Source organism: Aspergillus sclerotioniger (genome assembly GCF_003184525.1).
Source record: "Aspergillus sclerotioniger CBS 115572 chromosome Unknown BO94scaffold_1, whole genome shotgun sequence".
NCBI lineage: Eukaryota > Fungi > Ascomycota > Eurotiomycetes > Eurotiales > Aspergillaceae > Aspergillus > Aspergillus sclerotioniger.
Genome location: NW_020290991.1, coordinates 706,895 through 723,573, shown reverse-complemented (window position 1 = coordinate 723,573; position 16,679 = coordinate 706,895). Strand labels below are relative to the sequence as shown.

The window sequence follows — 16,679 nt, the reverse complement described above, 5'->3', positions numbered from 1 at the left end:
AGACTATTTCCTGCCACTTACACGACAATCCTAACCCTAGTCCAATAACTGGAACCCCGTGGCGCCCTAGACCAAGCCACCACCAACTATGCAGAAACCGACATCGTGGCTTGCAGGTCGAAGACTAAGTTGCAGGGCTTAAATTCCTCGGGATCGGCGATTCCTTGGCCGCCATCGCGTGACACAACCCCTCCAGGCCTCTATCCCACCTCTCCAGTTCTCCCTAATTAATCCCCTCATATATTACTATTAACGTGACCCCTCCTATCATCCTCGTATTCATTCCTCCTTCCTTCCCTTTTTTACACCTACGTCATACACAAACAAGCAAACAAGTAAGCAGGCTCTTAGATTGATACCATATAGTTAAAAAGACCTTTCATCCCGAACATACTCCACCATCCAATCCACCAGCGAAACCACTATTCTATCCATCCATCCCTTATTCTCCTCTTCAAGGGAATCTCGTATAACGGGGGAAACAACCGGTGACGGCGGTTCCAGAATCCCCTTGTAGATGATGGAGGTATCCGGGTCGAAGTATTTGGTCAGCGGTGTTTCGGGGATATTACTTTCTCTGTGGGATTTAGTTGGTTAGTTAGTGGATGGGCAAGTAAGGTAGATGTGGGGAGGGGTATTATCCATACCGATGAGTATTACTATATTCTGGTTCGTTGCTTGGTAACCGGGTATAATTCTCTGCTGCTGCTGCTGGCTTGGGACGCGAGAATAAAACGGAGAGGATAGATTTGCGATGGCGAATGAGGAGGAAGAGGAGGGAGATAAGGAGGGAGATTATGGGGATGAGGGGGAGCATTATCATGTTCTGTTGTGCTGGTGTTTGTAGTAGTAGAGCAGCCGGTAGTTTGACTAGGTAGAGTATATGTAGACATGACTGTATATAAGTAAAACAAAACATGCAATAGATACAAACTGACGCTGCTGCTGTGTTACCAACATAAAGCCCTACGTTTCCTCCCTCCTTTGCACTCTTTGCACTCTTTGTACTCTCCCTACGGAGTAATTAGTCTGTCATTCACTCTGTACATTTCTGTACTCCGTACAACCAACAAAATATATACTACAAAGATAGTGTACTACACCCGTCCCAACACACTCACCTGACCTTACCCCCCCCCCCCCCACCCCCCCCACCCAACACTAACAACAATACTAATGGTAATCACTTGACTCCCCCACTGAAAACCACCTGAGTCCATCACATCACATCACATCACATCATTCCTATTAAACCCAGATCAGATTCTCTTATCTTAAACGCCCAGTGATCTCATCCAACTAACTGACCCCATCACACTTGAATCTTGTATCATGTGCCCGGATGTAGTTATGTATACAAGAGTAACGAACCATATATTTCTTATCGTTGAGTACATTACGCTGCTTATAAGAAAGGAAGAGGAAGTTTGAATAGGTTAGTGGGGATGTATAGTATATAATAGACTCTTTGTCTTGTTTTATTTTGCTTCGCTTTTTGGTGGGAATGAAACTATGTAGTACTATCATCTCATATGTTCTTCCGATATATATTATCTGAGAAGAATAAGACCCGAACATACTACTAAAAATGCCCCACGCTACTCCTCCCCACCCCCCGCACCCCTCCAAAGACGAAGAACTAGAACTAGTACGTCCACCTCCCCACCCCCATCAACTCCCCAAATCCACACACAAACATACCTAATAAAAAAAAACAGACCACATCCCTCCACGAAGCCCTAACCTGCACCACCTGCGCCATAACGCACATCCCCAAGAGCATATTCCACCAAGACCTAACAACCGGCATCTACAACCAAACCCGATACCCACCATTCCAACTCCCCAGCAGCTCTTGGAACCAAAGCGAGAAAGAAACCGACTGTATAGCACCTGAAGAACTACCCCCATCACCCACCACCAAACCCAATACACAAATACAACTAAACCCCCACCAGCACCAGCACCACCCCCTCTACAAAGCCCAGTTCCAAACCTACCTATCCCACGACCCTACCCACGATGAAGCCTTCGCGCAATACCTCACGGACTATCATATCCATGTACATTATCTCCTACGACGCGGGGTGTTGGGGTTTTGTCGGGACGTGAAGGATGTGTATGAGATGAAGGCGTGGAGGGGGAGAGTGCATGAGGTTGATTCCGGGGTAGGGTGGCAGCAACCTCGGTCGAGGATGGGGTGGGTGGATGATGGGAATTTGATGATGGTGTATCAGATGGCGTTGTGGAGGAAACGGGGGTTGGGGAGGCAGAAGAGGGTGGAGGAGAGTAGGGCTAAATGGGCGGGGATTATGGAGGAGAGGAGGAGACAGAGGTTGAAATTGAGATTGAAACAGAGTAGTGGTGTTAGGGTTAGGTTGTATTGTTCGCAGGTGGGAGGGGATCGGTGTTTGTTGAGGGAGGTGGAGGTGGAGGTGGATGGATGAGGGGGTTGGATAGGATTATGGGTGTGGGTTTGTTGTACATTGTTCATCTCATTTCTGGAATAGAAGGTATGGAAGGTGAGGCGATGGAATGATATCGTGTCATATTGTCGCGTCCCACCGCCTGCCTTGCTTCTTACCACTGGCACTGCAATCATATTTATCATTTCCATATCTCCATTGAGCATGTATGTGCATATCCAATATGCTATTCCACAGACATGCAATCATCCGGGTCATAATACCCCCCAGAGGGCCGCATCCCAAAAAGCATCGCTTCAATCGCTTCATGTCCTTCATACTCGTCCTCCCCGTCCAGTGCCTCTTCTTCTCCCATAGCATCCCGCGCTGTAAGCCGGGACACCATTTTCTGGTTGACACGATAGTATGAAAGCATCTCGGTTGTCACGGTCCGTGCCGGTAGCGTACTCGTTTTAATCTGACAGAGTACCTCTCCAAAGGCGTGGATCACGAAGCCAAACCGGGGATGCTTGAAATATGTGTACGATGCCAACACGCGGAGCCATTCATCTCGACTGTGTTGCCACACCTGGATCAACGGATGATTGCCAGAAGGAGGCGGAATGGCTCGAGCCTCATCAGCAGCCTCCAGAGTGAGAGGCGAGAACGAGTTTTGACCCCCCTGCAGAGAGCTACTCCATCGATCATAGAATCCCTCAATCTTCTTCGACATTTCTTGGACGGCGGTGTATAGTTCCCCGCTGCCGTTCCGGTCTAATTGAACCTTCTCCCGCAGCGTCTGCCATGGCCGTACGAGATCTTCATCTTTGCTGGGGGATGCCTCGTTTTCTGGGAATGCTTCCTCTAGCTTAGTCAGCATCTTGCGCTGCTCGTCACGTGCTATCTCGAATCGAAGATAGTCGATGATATTCGTCTTTTTGTGTCGCCGCGTCGGATTCTTATATGCGGGCAGTTCTCGCACCCTGGGACTAATCCTCTTGCGATATTGCCGCCAGGATTGCTCCGATAGGTGCACGCCTCCTTTGCGGCCATCGACCAAGTGATTCAGGAGACAAGCTAGTTCCTTCGCCTTATCCGAGTCAATCGACTCGTCGTAGGCGATCTTTTCATGCTCCACTGTGCAGCGCCCTAGGTTTGACAGTGTCAAATTGAACGTGAATGCGCTCTGGAGGAACTCATCCATGGATTCGATCTCCCGCATGGGCACGGAATGCTTCGTAAGGCCATAATGCTCCGGTGGAAACTCGTGACTCGGCAGGTCTGTATTGTAGAAGTTGTGGACGATATTCTGGTCCCAGCAGACCCACGGGGTATCCCCGTCGTAGTCGCCACCAGACAGCATATGCGCCAAAGGAATATCCCCTGTGCTGGGAAAGACAATCACATCCTTGAAATGTCGAAGCTCAGGTTTCCACACAGCTCGCCGACGTTGGATATCAGAAGGGAGATGGGCGGGAAGACGGCCGACGAGAACGTCCACCCCATCGAGTAAGTTGTCTTCGAATTGTCCATTGCCGTCGCGCCAGTTATTGGAAAAGCCAAAGTGAACTTCATCCGGCTTCAACACACTGTAGGGATCCGCAATACAGAAGGCGTATGTGGAAAGGGGCACCTCAATGTGGAGTTCATCGACATAACGGTTGAGTAACTCTCGGAGGCATTTTCCAAGTCGCTTGCGAAGCGGATAGAAGCTCCGGGGACCAAAGCCAGCTTCGGTGAGCCGGATGATAAACTCCGCATCATTACTCATCCACTGTTCAAAGCGCCAGGCCTTTTGTGACATCAGTCCCAAGCCATCGTCCCCTGATGGCCGGATCTTCTGGACCAGGCTCCGACAGAGCACCGGGCTATCTGACTTGAGAACCTCCGCAAAGTCTTGGTAGACCGATCGAATTCCTAGCCGAGTCAGGTCGGCAATGTGCTCTTTGACGTGCCCGCCGTGTTCCAAGATGGCCAACAGCTGGGTGTTCAAAGCCACGGGGTGTAATGGTTTCGACCACTTGACAACCTCAAAGGTCAGCTGCTCATCGTCCACAGGCTCCTGCCAGACGTGTGGATGGGGTTTGATCTTCAACTGCGAGTCCGAGATTTGAATCCAGATGTCCTCCCCGCCAGCGGAGATCTGGGACTGGTGCCGATCGACCATCCATAACCCCTTGGCCCCGGCAATTCGACCCTGAAAGGCGCTGGGAGTATTCCCTGTCAGACCTAGTGAGTCGCAGATCTGGTTGGCCAGGCCCCGGGACATTAAAGCACAGCCGTCGTTCATCACCGGACGATTGGACTCATCGGGCAACGGTAGGACCTGATGCGGTCTCAAGATCACAGTAGCAAACGTTTTCGAGAGGCCTAGTGAGAAGCGCTGGAACAGCTTGCAATTAGACTGGCTACGGTTTGCTTCTTGAGGCATGTGCCAGTCAATCAATGCATCCAGGCTCATGGGAGTATGGCTACCACTGTCCTGGCCGGGAGGAGCAACCGAAGAGACCGGGTGTGCACCGTGATCGAAATCAATACCATCAATAGCAAAGAAATCGACTCGAAATCTGCGTTCGGACTTGATCTTGCGTTTAGATTCGACCTCTTCCACAAAAAAGGGTTTCCACACCCTTCCCAAGCATCGGTGGACATTCTGTGTCAGCCATAAAGCCAAGGACTCACGCAAAAGGGTGGGTTGAGAGGTCAATCGAGGATGCGGTGGTGGCCGCGCTGGGGCGGGCATGGTCAGGCTGAGAAATCTATCGGATCCAAACCGACGGTGGAAGCGGCAGGTCCTTTCAGTCTTCAAAGGATTCAGCCTCAATTTGAAGATTCCCTTTTCGGATTCACCACACCAATCCAGATCTCCCGTGAGAGCCACCACTTCCGAGTGTTTGTCGGTCTTAAAGCTGCCAGTAGCCGCCTCCCAAGCCTTGCGAGAGGGCTTCTCGGGAAGCCGCTTCCCTTGCCGTTGATTGTGGCCCCCTATCCATCCCCAGAAGTCGTCCAACGTCTTGAAAGAGATGCTGGAGCCAACGAGCATGCGATCCAAGGATATATCCCAGGCTCTAGCCACCCTTTCTAGCTCATATCGATACCGAAAGGGGACGGAGCTCGGGTATTGGTGATCGAGTGAGAACGGTCCGTGGTGGAGCAGGTCTTCCATGATGTATCCTTCATCCGAGTATACGGGCTCCTGGAGAGCAAAGGCATTCGGGGCTTGCTGTTCTTCGAACGTTGTGGTTCCTTGGCTCAGTAAATGCCCCACCACAGAGTCCTCATACATGGATTCAGAATCCAGAAGTGGTTCAGTGGCTTCGGTAACGGTCGACGTAAACGAGGTATCATAACGGCCGTTGTTGGAATAAAGGAAAGCCGAAGACGCCTCGGTCGTGGAAAAGCTGAAGTTTGCACCATTGTGCGCAGCAGGCATCGCCTCATAGCGTGGGTAACTGTCAGATGCCGTCAGGCGTTCCACGAACCGAGACGGCTTCTTCGTCATGTCCGTTGTCTTAGGGCTTTTGAAGATATGGACCGGGACAATGGTGGTGGGCTGTAAATCCATGGCATGTCCAATGTCGAGATTGCAGACCTTTCCTCTATCCATGGGAGTACCCGCCCTGTCTGGATCTTTGACAGGAGAGTTTGGAGCGGTATGGAATTCTTCCTCCTCCTCCACCGAGAGCCTCCTCTTCAGCGACCTGCCCGTTATAGCTGGATGCTCGGCTGAAAGCCCGTCATCGCCCTTGAAAGCCGAGAAGGAGCCTTTGTTGAGCAGATACAATTCATCATCGATCAGCCCTACTAGGTAGGTTAGGCGCTCCTGTCTCTCATGTTGCGAGATTCTCCTGCCTCCATGGCCGGTCAAGGAATCTCTCCCGAAGGAGCCTGAGAATGAACCCGGGATATGCCCGTACCGACTACCCCCGACAATCTGGGTCGTTGACTGGGAAAGGACCCATTCCTCAAAATTGTTGAGGATGCGGTTCAGATCCACGCTGCGATCAAAGTAAAGCCGCTGGATTCGACGATAGATGCCCCATGAGAGTGATTTGTCGTTCCTCCCCACCGACGGCGAGTACAACCGGGGGTTGGGGATGTCCAGATCAAACTGCTCATTGATCAGATCGATCAGCTGGCTTAACTCCGGCCCGGACCTGACCGGAGTACGGGGAAAGACCATGGCCCCGGCGTGGGTGGCGAACGGCGCTCTCTCTCGTTTGGAATCCAGTCCTGGCCAGTTCTAGTTCCAGTTCCAGTTCCTCGGTTGGTTGTGGCGCAATTGAGTGGTGCGTCCTCGGGAGTCGATCGAGCGCTGGAATCCCCACCTATTTTTATCGCGGCGTAAACAAACGGGGGGCTCATCAAATTCGACCGCCGGCCATCTCTCCATCATGCACAGGAAACGGTCACGTTTGGGGTCGGCGGGAGGAAGACAGCCTCAGACGGTCAAGCAAACAAGGATTGGAGGAGGGGCATGGGCAGTGTGAGGGAGGTGCAGAAGTGAACTGAACTCCTGTTAGGACACTAAAAGTTCCATGACAGCTGCCCCCGCCCCGGCGAATCATGGGTGAATCTTGACGCCGATACCAGCACCCCCAGGGCCATGCACCTTGCCTGCCTACGTCCATCTACGACGCTGAGGACTGGATCTCGATGGCCCAAAAAATATGATATCTCAACTGCAAGTGTCATTGGCGCGGTGACTCTAGCGGTGACTTATCTGGACCGCTCACCCTTGCCTTGCTCTAGTAGTGTGCTTTTTTTGGTTGCTATGTAAACATCCCGAGTAGTGCAGTCCCCACTTTTCACGGATCACAAAATAAACGACACAAAACGACGACCGACAGCAGATGTTCAGTGAATTCCACACAGGTGAAAAATTGGTATGTAACAATACGTGAGGTTCACACGATAACCCAGAGAATTGTTGGGCTGCTGACTGATGAACATGTCAAGAATCTGCTGAGGCCGTGTGACTGACCAGCAGTGACATCACAGCAACGGGCAATGGCTTCCATCCGTTCATGCCCGACTCAATGGGACTGGCTCCGGCTCTGTTTGTCCCATGGGACTGCGATCCGCACCGTGCGGCCCAGGGATGGGGGTCAGGGATCCCATATCAACGTCCTGTGGGTGTACGTGTTTGCTTTTGGTGCCGATCTTATACCCAGCAACCAGGGTGATGTAGAGTGGAATGCCTATAAAGGATGTGACAAACGCTATGCGGTCTACTCCTTTAGGGTAGTATTCACGGTCGACGAAGTCAAACCCACGTATGATGGTGACCAGAACACATGCTACCAACGCAACCCACGAACCAAACAGCCCCAGTGGTGCCCTGAATGTTAGGACTTCATCGGTGATCTTTTGAGCTTTACGAGCCCGTATGAATGAGAAATGTATCACAAGGATTGAAACCCAGGTAAGGATACTGAACATGGAGACCAAGTTAACCGAGTATTCGAATAGCCTTTTGGAACCACTCGAGATGTTCAAGTACGCCAAGCAGGCCACGGCAGAGCACATACCCAAGGCGAAGATGGGAATTCCCCTCCTATTAGTACGCGATAGAAATGAAGGCGCGTTCTTGTCCAAGGAAAGTCCGTACAGTGTCATGCTTGCCATTTGAAGAGCTTGATTTGCAGCCGATAGCACGAAGAGGAGCAGACAGGCGTTCAGAAGGTGAGGAATCACCGTGGGACCAGCAGACTGAGCAACCGCTACGAAAGCCGAGGCCGTACGCGGCTGAGAGGCTTTTTGGGTGAATGCTATGATGTGGGTGTCATGGGGGACTAGCATCCCCAGAAGCGTGATATTGACGATGTTGAAAACCAAGATGCGGTAGAAGGTTACTTTGATCGCCCGACCCGCAGCTTTTCGGGGGTTTTGGGTGCGCAGGATTGTCATTCCCATTAGTTCACTTCCAAGATAGGCGAGCGTAGCGGAGGGGACTGTCCTGCAGATGGCGCGTATGGTACCTGCCACGGCACCTCCTGTACCATTGGCAAAGGCTCCCGGGTCCCTCCAGTAGCGAAATCCTTTCATATCGCGGTCTGGGCCTCCCCCCAGTGCAAGGACGACGGACAAAGCCATAAGCCCCGACATTACCAAAACCTTGAAGAACGACAGCATGACTTCGTACTTTCCCAAGTATCGACTGCACAGAGAATTGGCGGCGATTATCACGCCCAAAAAGGCCGTGGTCCAGAACACGGAGTACTTGGCTTCGTTTACTTGCCAATATGCTATCAACAACTCCCCGGCTGCTAGCTGGTTGGGGATGACAACCATGAATTTAAACCAATATCTATCCTTGAGTGATCAGCTTTTGACAATTGCAACACACCACTGAGACGGGGCAACTTACATCCAGCCCAATGTGAATCCAAGTGCTGGATCACAGAGTCGAGCAGCATGGTCCGTCATAGATGGCTCGGGGGACCACGTAGCCACCTCTCCTAGGGCGCAGAGGACCAGATAAACGATTATTCCAACCCCCGTATAAGAGATCAAGATCGACGCAGGCTAACAGTATTAATATCGATAATCGGCCTTGATCGTGGAAGACTTACCCCGGCCCTGTTCTTATTGTCAACTGTGGCTGCTAAGATCATGGCAAATGCTCTTACTTGGACAGTGCATTTCCTGCGCAGATCGTCAAGCCCGTGTTAATTGCTCCGCCAATGGCTTTAGACATCAGTTGGAGATCGACGTTGCATTCAATGGAGAGACTAACCGACCATGGTGATCTGGCGTGGCTTTAAGGCTCCGTAGGAAGCTACCGATTTTCCATCCTGGCTAGGAGATTGGGTTGAAGGAGCGTAAAAATCGTTAGTAGCAATACCCCTTTCTGATTGCGGTGTTCCTTGGCCTTCTTGCCGAGGCATTTTCAATGTCCAGAAACGATACCGTGAAGCAAGATGGCGGGTCATAGGTTGCAAGCTGATATGTCTGGAGGTTGTGACTGAGCATTAGAGGATTCAAGGTATTAATGAGAAGAAGTGAAGGTGGAAGGATATGTTGCCGGGGTCGCGGCAAGGCACTTGCCCTTTTGGGCATGTTCACCATTCACTACTCTACTCAAGGTACCGTTAAGGCGTGACTTGGAAACTCAACTAGATCTGATTGGGAATCGCATGGGTATAGGTACTAAGTAGGTTCTGGCTTAGCTGAGCATCGTCGTCAGATGATAGGCTGTAAGCCTCTCGAATACATTGGTATATCAATCAAATCAATGAGTGGTGAACATCTCCCACTCAGGCAACCATAATCCATCATAAATACAAGAACGCCGGTCTAGAACCCCAGGGAATAGAAAAGAAGCAAGTGTTCCAGTAATGAAGAAGCAGAAAGAGAAGAGGACCATCATCGTATGATGTGGCTCCCACATAATGGAGTCATATACACATCGCGCCGGGTCAGGAGGCACGTCTAGCGTCGCCTCAATGTCCTTGTTTTTCTTTTTTAGCGAAGAAATGCTTGTCGAGGATTACCTAGACATGTAAAGCGAGTCGCTCGACTCGGTTCTCGGGAATATCCGGGTGTAGAGGGAATCGCTCGATTCAGTGCGGGGGAACATCCGTTGGTGGGCTTTGGAGATCGTACGGTCGGTGTAGACACCCTTGGCTGTGCCTCGAACAACAGTTTCAAGGTATTCCTTGAAGTCGTGAGGGGCGAAGTCAGGATACAGGTCCTTGGAGGTCAAGTAACCCAAGTACTTGGCGTATTCGGGGTTGTTGTCGCCACGGACGCCCCATGACAATTGGTTCTCGGCCAAGTAGCGAGGAATGAATTTGACGGGGTCGAAGGGATAAGTCTCGCTGGACTGTCGAGCTGCCAGCACTCTGGTGTAAATGGTTTCTTCGGGAATCTGCGGTGAAACATCATGAGCCCATGTCCAATAATCATAGCAAATCACACTACTCACATAGTTTCTCTGGATCTTCTCCTCACTAATTTGCTCCAAGAGGTCGTAAATCTGGTTCTGTGTCAACACCGTGTTGTACGCGAAGACCATCTTGTTCAGCGTGCGGTCGTCGACGATGATCTTGGCGACGTAGCGTCCAATGTCTCTCAGATCCGTCAGGGCGAGGGGCGTGTTTCCGTCACCGACGATCTCGTTGTTCGCCGTGGTCATGGCATAGTCGGTTCTTCCGGACCCAAGGCGGGGGTAAGAAAGCTGGTACCACCAGCCGACGTCGATGATGGTGTAGGGAAGTCGGAGTTGTTTGACATGGCTGTACACTGTTTCTTTCTGGAGTGGGGTCAGCTGATGAGCGGCGGAAGTCATGGCGTGCGCCAGTGACAGCAACTTACCTCGTCTCTCAACCACATGATTCCGCCCGGAGGAGCCACGGTGATGAAGCCACAAGGGACGAACCGTTGGACTCCAGCACTCTTGGCCGCTTTAGCAAGAGGAATCTGATCCTGCTGTTCGGCAGGCCCAACGCAGCTGACGACCACATCGATTCCGGTCAAAACGTCGACGAGGGATTCTTCAGGTCCCTTGAGATCACCTTTGCGGATTTGGACGCCTCGCTCTTGCAGAGCAACGATGGCAGGCTTCTGGACCGACCGGGGACGCACAAGGGCATGAACCTCCTACAAGACCAACAAGAATGCGAGGTTAGAGCAAGGCTCGACGGGAACAGAACAAGGGAGGAGAGGGGTGGTAAGTTACAAAGTTCGGGTTCTCGAGCAGTCCGCTAGCAATAGAGCCGCCCGTCTCGCCCGCAGCGCCGACCAAGAGAACTCTAGTTCGCGACATGATGATTGAGGAAAAAGGCGATGATTCGTGGGAAGGGTACTATTCGATCGATCGTGATAATGCAAGTCGGTTGGTAGGGGGGTGTTGGGAGGTAGGGATTTATCAGAAAGGGAAGAATTCAGGTTTCCTCTCCCTGCTGTTTCCAAAGTATGTATTTTTGACGTTGACGTTTCCAGGCCAGATGGAGGGTCATTCGACGTTATAAAGGTCAGCGTCCCACTGGAGGATGGCCACTACCCACTTTTCTCTTATCCAGAAGTGGCCAGCGGTGGGTCGATTGTGGATGTTAAGCTCCTAAGAAACGCGCCCCCCTTAAAGGTGTGTGAATCGGCTGGAGAAGGAAGGGCGGCTGTACTCCGTACGCAGGCAGTCCTCCGGGAGACCATCCTGCGTCATCATATCCTGATTGCTACGAGAGGGTCTTCTAGACCACACGATGTGGTAGCCTCCTTTTTCTTTATTGATATATTCTTTATTATTCTTTAATATTCTCTATTATTTTTTGTCTGGTTTTTTATTCGTTATTGTCTTCTTTTAAATTACATAGATATTATGTTTTCCTTTCCCACTTACTACTAGATACAACCTGCACACGGACAAATACTAGTACTAGCAGCAGTACTAGTCGGAAAGTCGGCCTTCCCCTCCCCCCAGAAGGCGTTACTCTCTGCGGCCCGGTGGCTCGGGAGTCAAAAGCCAAAGGGAAAAATTACGTCACTTGCCATTCCCCTGCCCGGGAAGCCGTACATAGTAAGGCCAGTGACGATACTGGGGTTCCATGATCACGGCTGTCTCAGACCACTTGAACCAAGCAGCAGCATCATCATCCTCCCCTTATGATCCAGTGCTACCATCATCGTCCCACGGCAGTGGATGTCGGGCAGGTACCCATCCTTTGTGTGTTCCACAGTCCCCTTCTCTTCCCTATGTAATGATTTATTGGAAACCACGTCTCCTCCACTCCATGTCCCCTTTCGATTCCCTTGTGCATAATGCGGGGAGCAGAGGGTCACTTCCCCTCAAAATCTCACCTTTAATAAGGATGCATATTACAGCGTCTGGTGTTTTACCTTACCCCCCCCACGTCAGGGATCTTCGGATCTGCGTGGCGGGCTTCATATTCATGACCTTTTGCAACCCTGGGAGCATGACGACATGTGGCATGGCTCCTCTGGAACAATCATTACCATTGGCGGAATAGGCAACTCGTCCCATGGTTACAGCCAGTGGTTCTCTAGAAACTCTGCGAAGAGAACTATCGCCCAGTGCGCTGGAATCCATTGTGGCGGCTACGAGAAAAAGAGATTTGCAACTTGAACCAACCTTGAACTTTTCACAACACGGTCGGAAGGTAATTGGAAAGCAACAATAGCGGTTTCATGCCATTGACAAAGTCTTGGGTAGCTTTCTGGCGGATGACCTGGGGACTGTCACCTGGAGAGATCTGATGCGCATTTACGTCCCTGTCAACCTCCAAGGCCACTTTCGTAGGCAGCTCATACCGGCGGTGCAGAGTCTGGCAAGTATCCTGCTGCAGTTCAGACCGTCTCGAGGAACCCCATCTCCCGAGTAAGCCCGCAAGATCTGTTCTTCCATTTAGGGATAGATTGATGGGCTGCGACTACAATCATTATTTATGGTGGTTTCGCTAGGAATCCGGGGTCTGGAGGCCTAGATAAGCGTTCGCTCCTGTTCCTGGCGTCGGGTCGGATAGCCACTTAGACTTTGTTATGTGAATATTGACCTGATCCCCTACTAAGTTTACTGACAGCTACGAGGCCAATGATGTCTTGATTCTTGGAGGCTTGTCTCGGTTACCAAACACCACTGGATGATCGTTACTCTGAACGATGGACATTTCTTACAGACCAGACTCTGGATCGAACCAATGTCTCAAGCAGTGAAACCAAACGTTCAGGATCGATCTCCATGGTACTCCATACCCGCTGCAGTCTAGGCGAGAGGCAAGTTCTCCGAATGAAGATGCACCCACCAGAGCGATACTCCGTACAATGGGATACACTAGGAAGCCGCAGCCTGGTCGTTTACCTACCTAGTAGGCAGCCCATGCCTCTCTAGCAGTGGCACTACTGCAGTCATTCAACGGCAATGGGCCAATGGCTTGAAACGAGGCGAGGTGGATCAACCGCTAGAGAACAAATCGCGCTGGACTATCTAGCCGCGATCAAGCACGGCGAAGGATCGTGACTATTTAATGCCGAGTGATTTCTGGGGGAATTCCAGGCGGTTGTCGGGGCATGTGAGAATTTCCCACCTCGTCTTTTGCTCGATCTGCAGGTCCGTCACGGCCCTTCCGCCAATGGCAGCCAAGGTCATCTGCACACTTGATGTAGGCTGCGGCCGAGAGCTGTCGAGATGGTGTTATTCGACCCTGGGGAGTCGGTGTAGGAGAAGGTGTGTCCAGTGTCCACTGCCTGTCCTCGGGTATTGGAGGGCGCGGGCAGGAGAGCTCCGAACCTGGCATGCAGCTAGACGGGAAAGGGATTAGGAGGGGGGGCCCTAGTCCCCTTCAATAATGGTCCAGATTGGCAGATACTATCTCCCTAGTGGCTTTTCTCCAAAGTCCAAACGGTGGGGTATGGAAATTGCGGGCAGAAGGGAGGGGGGGCGGAAATGGGAATGCGGATGGAGCCATCAATGTAACCACAATGTCTCTTTTGCAACTCAACCGATGTTTGGGGGGCGGCATTTCGGTTTGCCCCAATGCGGCCACATGCCTTCCCCCGAACTTCCTGATCTCTGCAGTCTGCCCCTCCCCATTATTGGTCCCTATCAATAGCCCCCCGGCAGAAATACACAGGCGCAAAATGGCGCCACTATCGCTCGATCCCTCCGCAGACGGGGTACAAAACACCAACATTATGACCGCCCTTTGAGGATTTTAACCATATCATATCGACCACCCGACTGATTGGCACCATGCTTTAGATCCGATAGAGGAAGCTGACCAGCTGATGATCAAGTGCGAAAATCATTCAATCATCGAGCTCACCCAGGAACATGTGATGGGGGACTGTGAGTCTGTTCGCTTCAGCACCAGCGCGACATTACCATTTCCTGGGGCTCGATGTCGATTGATTTTGATTTTTCCCTGTCTATATTAATTCCTTAGCCCCATAAGCCAACGAATTGCATACCAATGCCGTCTGCAAAGGACCCAGGCCTCTCGGCGCTGAAACCGCCGTCTTATTATTGCACGATCGCTTGGCGGCCATTCGTCCATTCCACTCGATAACCAAAAGGCCAAGCAGATTGGCGGCGTCCCCGACCGCACTGCCTTCGGAGAATTGCCCGTTACTGTACCATGCTTCAGCCACCATGTATCTACAGGCTTGGTGCTCAAGTACGCATGAATTGTCTCAGGGAATAATCTGTTCAGGTGGCTTGGCTTTCTTTCTATCCAGTTGAGACCAACGACCTGATTGAGACACAAGCATCGGTCTCATTTTTACCGGAGATTCCAACAGGACATCCGGGACATCTTTTCACTCTTGCCCGAATAGGGTTACGGATCACGACGACATGGGTCCCCGGGATAAGCCTGTTCTAGGCTTTAGCAGCAGCTTACTTACAAGATGACTTGTGCCGCGTGCTTCGTTGTCAATTCCAAACATCGCTGAGTGGTGCTTGCAAAGCACATGTTCTATGTATAGTGTAGAGGTCATCTGCGCCAACAGGGAATTTTAGCCTCTAATCTGGCTATCCGCATGCATACTTGTTTGCTCTTGTCAGTCTAGATGATGTACAATACACATCAAAGAAATTGCCGCTGGTGTTTCTGACCATTTTTGATCAGACAAGTCTGAATTCGAAAACAGCGCGCCTTAAGCTACTTCTAGTCAAAATCGAGAACGGAAATACCGACTAGATCACTCAAGTACGTCATAACATCCTGGTCGACTCCTCAGACATGCTCGCATTACCAGATATGCAAATGCTTTATCCGAAACCATCTCTGGAGCGTAATCGCTAGCAGGTGTGATATTCATCAAGCGCCGAGACTACTTTTCCAGAACATAGACACATGCTAGGAATGACGCTCTCTAGCAACATTCTGCAATCACTAGTTTGACAGACTCCCGGCAAGCAACGACGTTAAACTTTCAATACGCCTACCGTAATGGAGGCGACTCAATACTTCCTATGATGGTTCTTCCTTGAGGTCAAGGGATGTACGATCTATCCACTATCGTTGATACCACGAGTATGGGTTTCGAGGGATTGGAAGAATGTCCGGGACCAATGATTGGCTTGTATGAGTCCTTTACAACAGACCTTGTTCTCTTGACGATTAGAATCGTGGCGTCTCGCAACAGACATGAAGGATGAAAACCCATTTTATAGATCGATAAAAAGCTTCCTACCCGTTGTCTCATATCAACACTACCGGGGATGTGCTGGTTGTGTCGATTGGATGCCTGGTGTCATCAGATGGCCCCGGGACAAGAAGACGGAGGTTTAGCTTATTGATCCTTTCGAGATATAGTAAGAAGCTGATGAATCAGAGCTTGGTCCCGAAGTGTGAGAAGAAATCTTGTTTAGTGTCCGGTAATCATTGGCTAGACAACCTCTCCGCGTGTCTGGATGGGTTGCCACCGGGCTATTTAATTTGGTTCATTGCACCCTTTTTGTTCCTCTTCATGTTCTGTGTATTTCCTTCTGGAGTACTATCCAGTAGAGGCCGAAAGATCTCTAGCATCATGAGAAACGTCTAGTAGTCCTAAACCTGAGGGTAAATCGGCCTGGTATCATCCTTCGAGGCCACTGTTCTGAAGACTGTGTACCCTGGCTACCAAATACGTCTTCTGAGTTACACAAGTATCAAGTAGAGGCTTCCCCTTCCTTGCGAGGACATGCCATGCTCCATAGGTTAGAGCCTAGGTTCCTGATTGGGTCTAGCGTCTGCGTGAGAAGCACTCCCTGGCTTTCGCCGAGATGATTTCTGTCCTTCTGATCATTTCATAAAGCCCAGAAGTAGTCTATGACGCATCGCTCACACTTGATGGGTTACTCTTCTTGCATAGTAGTTTTGGCTTAATACGATGAATCTGTTTCAACAGATGGCACCTTTCTTTAGTGAGTGCACTGGCTATGAAACAATGCAATGTATACATGTCTGCTAACGCTTTGTACATGACACTAGCAGTCGGATGTCAACTCAGCAGTATCAGACTTGGCCATCCAAGTCAAGCCAACATGAAGCGGACAGAAGCTATGATAATCTTTATATGTTGACGTGCTAGTCGAGAAGCGGAGGACTGCCGGTCAGCTGGGGATACCCCGGATCGTCGACCCCCACGCGGGGTCAACTCCACTTCTCCGCTTCCTTCTTCACTCCAAGACTATCGAGCTGGTCAAAGACATCATGCCACGACGGTCTAACATTAATTCCGCCTACCAGATCCAGATCCGCATACAAAGCCAGAAGCTGATCACCACCCATCCCTGTCCCGATCGGCTTTTCTCCAAGACCTCTTGCCTCG

At 50.9% G+C, this 16,679-nt stretch overlaps 5 protein-coding genes across 5 annotated transcripts; 1 reads left to right on the top strand and 4 right to left on the bottom strand.

Annotated features, from left to right (window-relative positions):
- Positions 1 to 366: 366 nt before the first annotated feature.
- BO94DRAFT_541212 (uncharacterized protein) lies at positions 367 to 823 on the bottom strand (the record flags this gene model as incomplete). Its single annotated transcript, XM_025613037.1, has 2 exons — positions 367 to 577; positions 648 to 823. 2 exons carry the CDS (start codon positions 821 to 823, stop codon positions 367 to 369), a joined length of 387 nt encoding a protein of 128 aa, XP_025473148.1.
- Positions 824 to 1,291: 468 nt separating this feature from the next.
- Positions 1,292 to 2,606, top strand: BO94DRAFT_619522 (uncharacterized protein). Its single transcript, XM_025616866.1, has 2 exons — positions 1,292 to 1,648; positions 1,719 to 2,606. The coding sequence occupies exons 1-2, from the start codon at positions 1,589 to 1,591 to the stop codon at positions 2,445 to 2,447; spliced, it is 789 nt and encodes a 262-aa protein (XP_025473147.1). The 5' UTR covers positions 1,292 to 1,588; the 3' UTR covers positions 2,448 to 2,606.
- Positions 2,607 to 2,652: 46 nt separating this feature from the next.
- On the bottom strand, positions 2,653 to 7,007 carry BO94DRAFT_561865 (RNA dependent RNA polymerase; the record flags this gene model as incomplete). Its single annotated transcript, XM_025614247.1, has 5 exons — positions 3,388 to 7,007; positions 3,220 to 3,363; positions 2,962 to 3,192; positions 2,826 to 2,934; positions 2,653 to 2,792 (listed from the first exon to the last, which is right to left on the bottom strand). The coding sequence occupies exons 1-5, from the start codon at positions 6,586 to 6,588 to the stop codon at positions 2,653 to 2,655; spliced, it is 3,825 nt and encodes a 1,274-aa protein (XP_025473146.1). The 5' UTR covers positions 6,589 to 7,007.
- A 423-nt stretch (positions 7,008 to 7,430) lies between these two features.
- Positions 7,431 to 9,295, bottom strand: BO94DRAFT_580235 (putative amino acid permease; the record flags this gene model as incomplete). The annotated part of the gene is made up of 5 exons (XM_025615312.1): positions 7,431 to 8,715; positions 8,776 to 8,933; positions 8,981 to 8,987; positions 9,038 to 9,095; positions 9,145 to 9,295. 5 exons carry the CDS (start codon positions 9,293 to 9,295, stop codon positions 7,431 to 7,433), a joined length of 1,659 nt encoding a protein of 552 aa, XP_025473145.1.
- A 207-nt stretch (positions 9,296 to 9,502) lies between these two features.
- Positions 9,503 to 11,564, bottom strand: BO94DRAFT_7967 (aromatic alcohol reductase). Its single transcript, XM_025617666.1, has 4 exons — positions 11,089 to 11,564; positions 10,725 to 11,009; positions 10,336 to 10,662; positions 9,503 to 10,278 (listed from the first exon to the last, which is right to left on the bottom strand). Exons 1-4 carry the CDS (start codon positions 11,173 to 11,175, stop codon positions 9,898 to 9,900), a joined length of 1,080 nt encoding a protein of 359 aa, XP_025473144.1. The 5' UTR covers positions 11,176 to 11,564; the 3' UTR covers positions 9,503 to 9,897.
- Positions 11,565 to 16,679: the final 5,115 nt, after the last annotated feature.

Coding starts and splice junctions, on each gene's coding strand:
- BO94DRAFT_619522 (XM_025616866.1), top strand. CDS start 1,589: ATGCCCCACGCTACTCCTCCCCACCCCCCGCACCCCTCCAAAGACGAA. Junction 1,649..1,718: donor AAGACGAAGAACTAGAACTA/GTACGTCCACCT, acceptor AAAAAAAAACAG/ACCACATCCCTCCACGAAGC.
- BO94DRAFT_7967 (XM_025617666.1), bottom strand. CDS start 11,175: ATGTCGCGAACTAGAGTTCTCTTGGTCGGCGCTGCGGGCGAGACGGGC. Junction 11,010..11,088: donor TGCTCGAGAACCCGAACTTT/GTAACTTACCAC, acceptor TTGGTCTTGTAG/GAGGTTCATGCCCTTGTGCG. Junction 10,663..10,724: donor TCATGTGGTTGAGAGACGAG/GTAAGTTGCTGT, acceptor ACCCCACTCCAG/AAAGAAACAGTGTACAGCCA.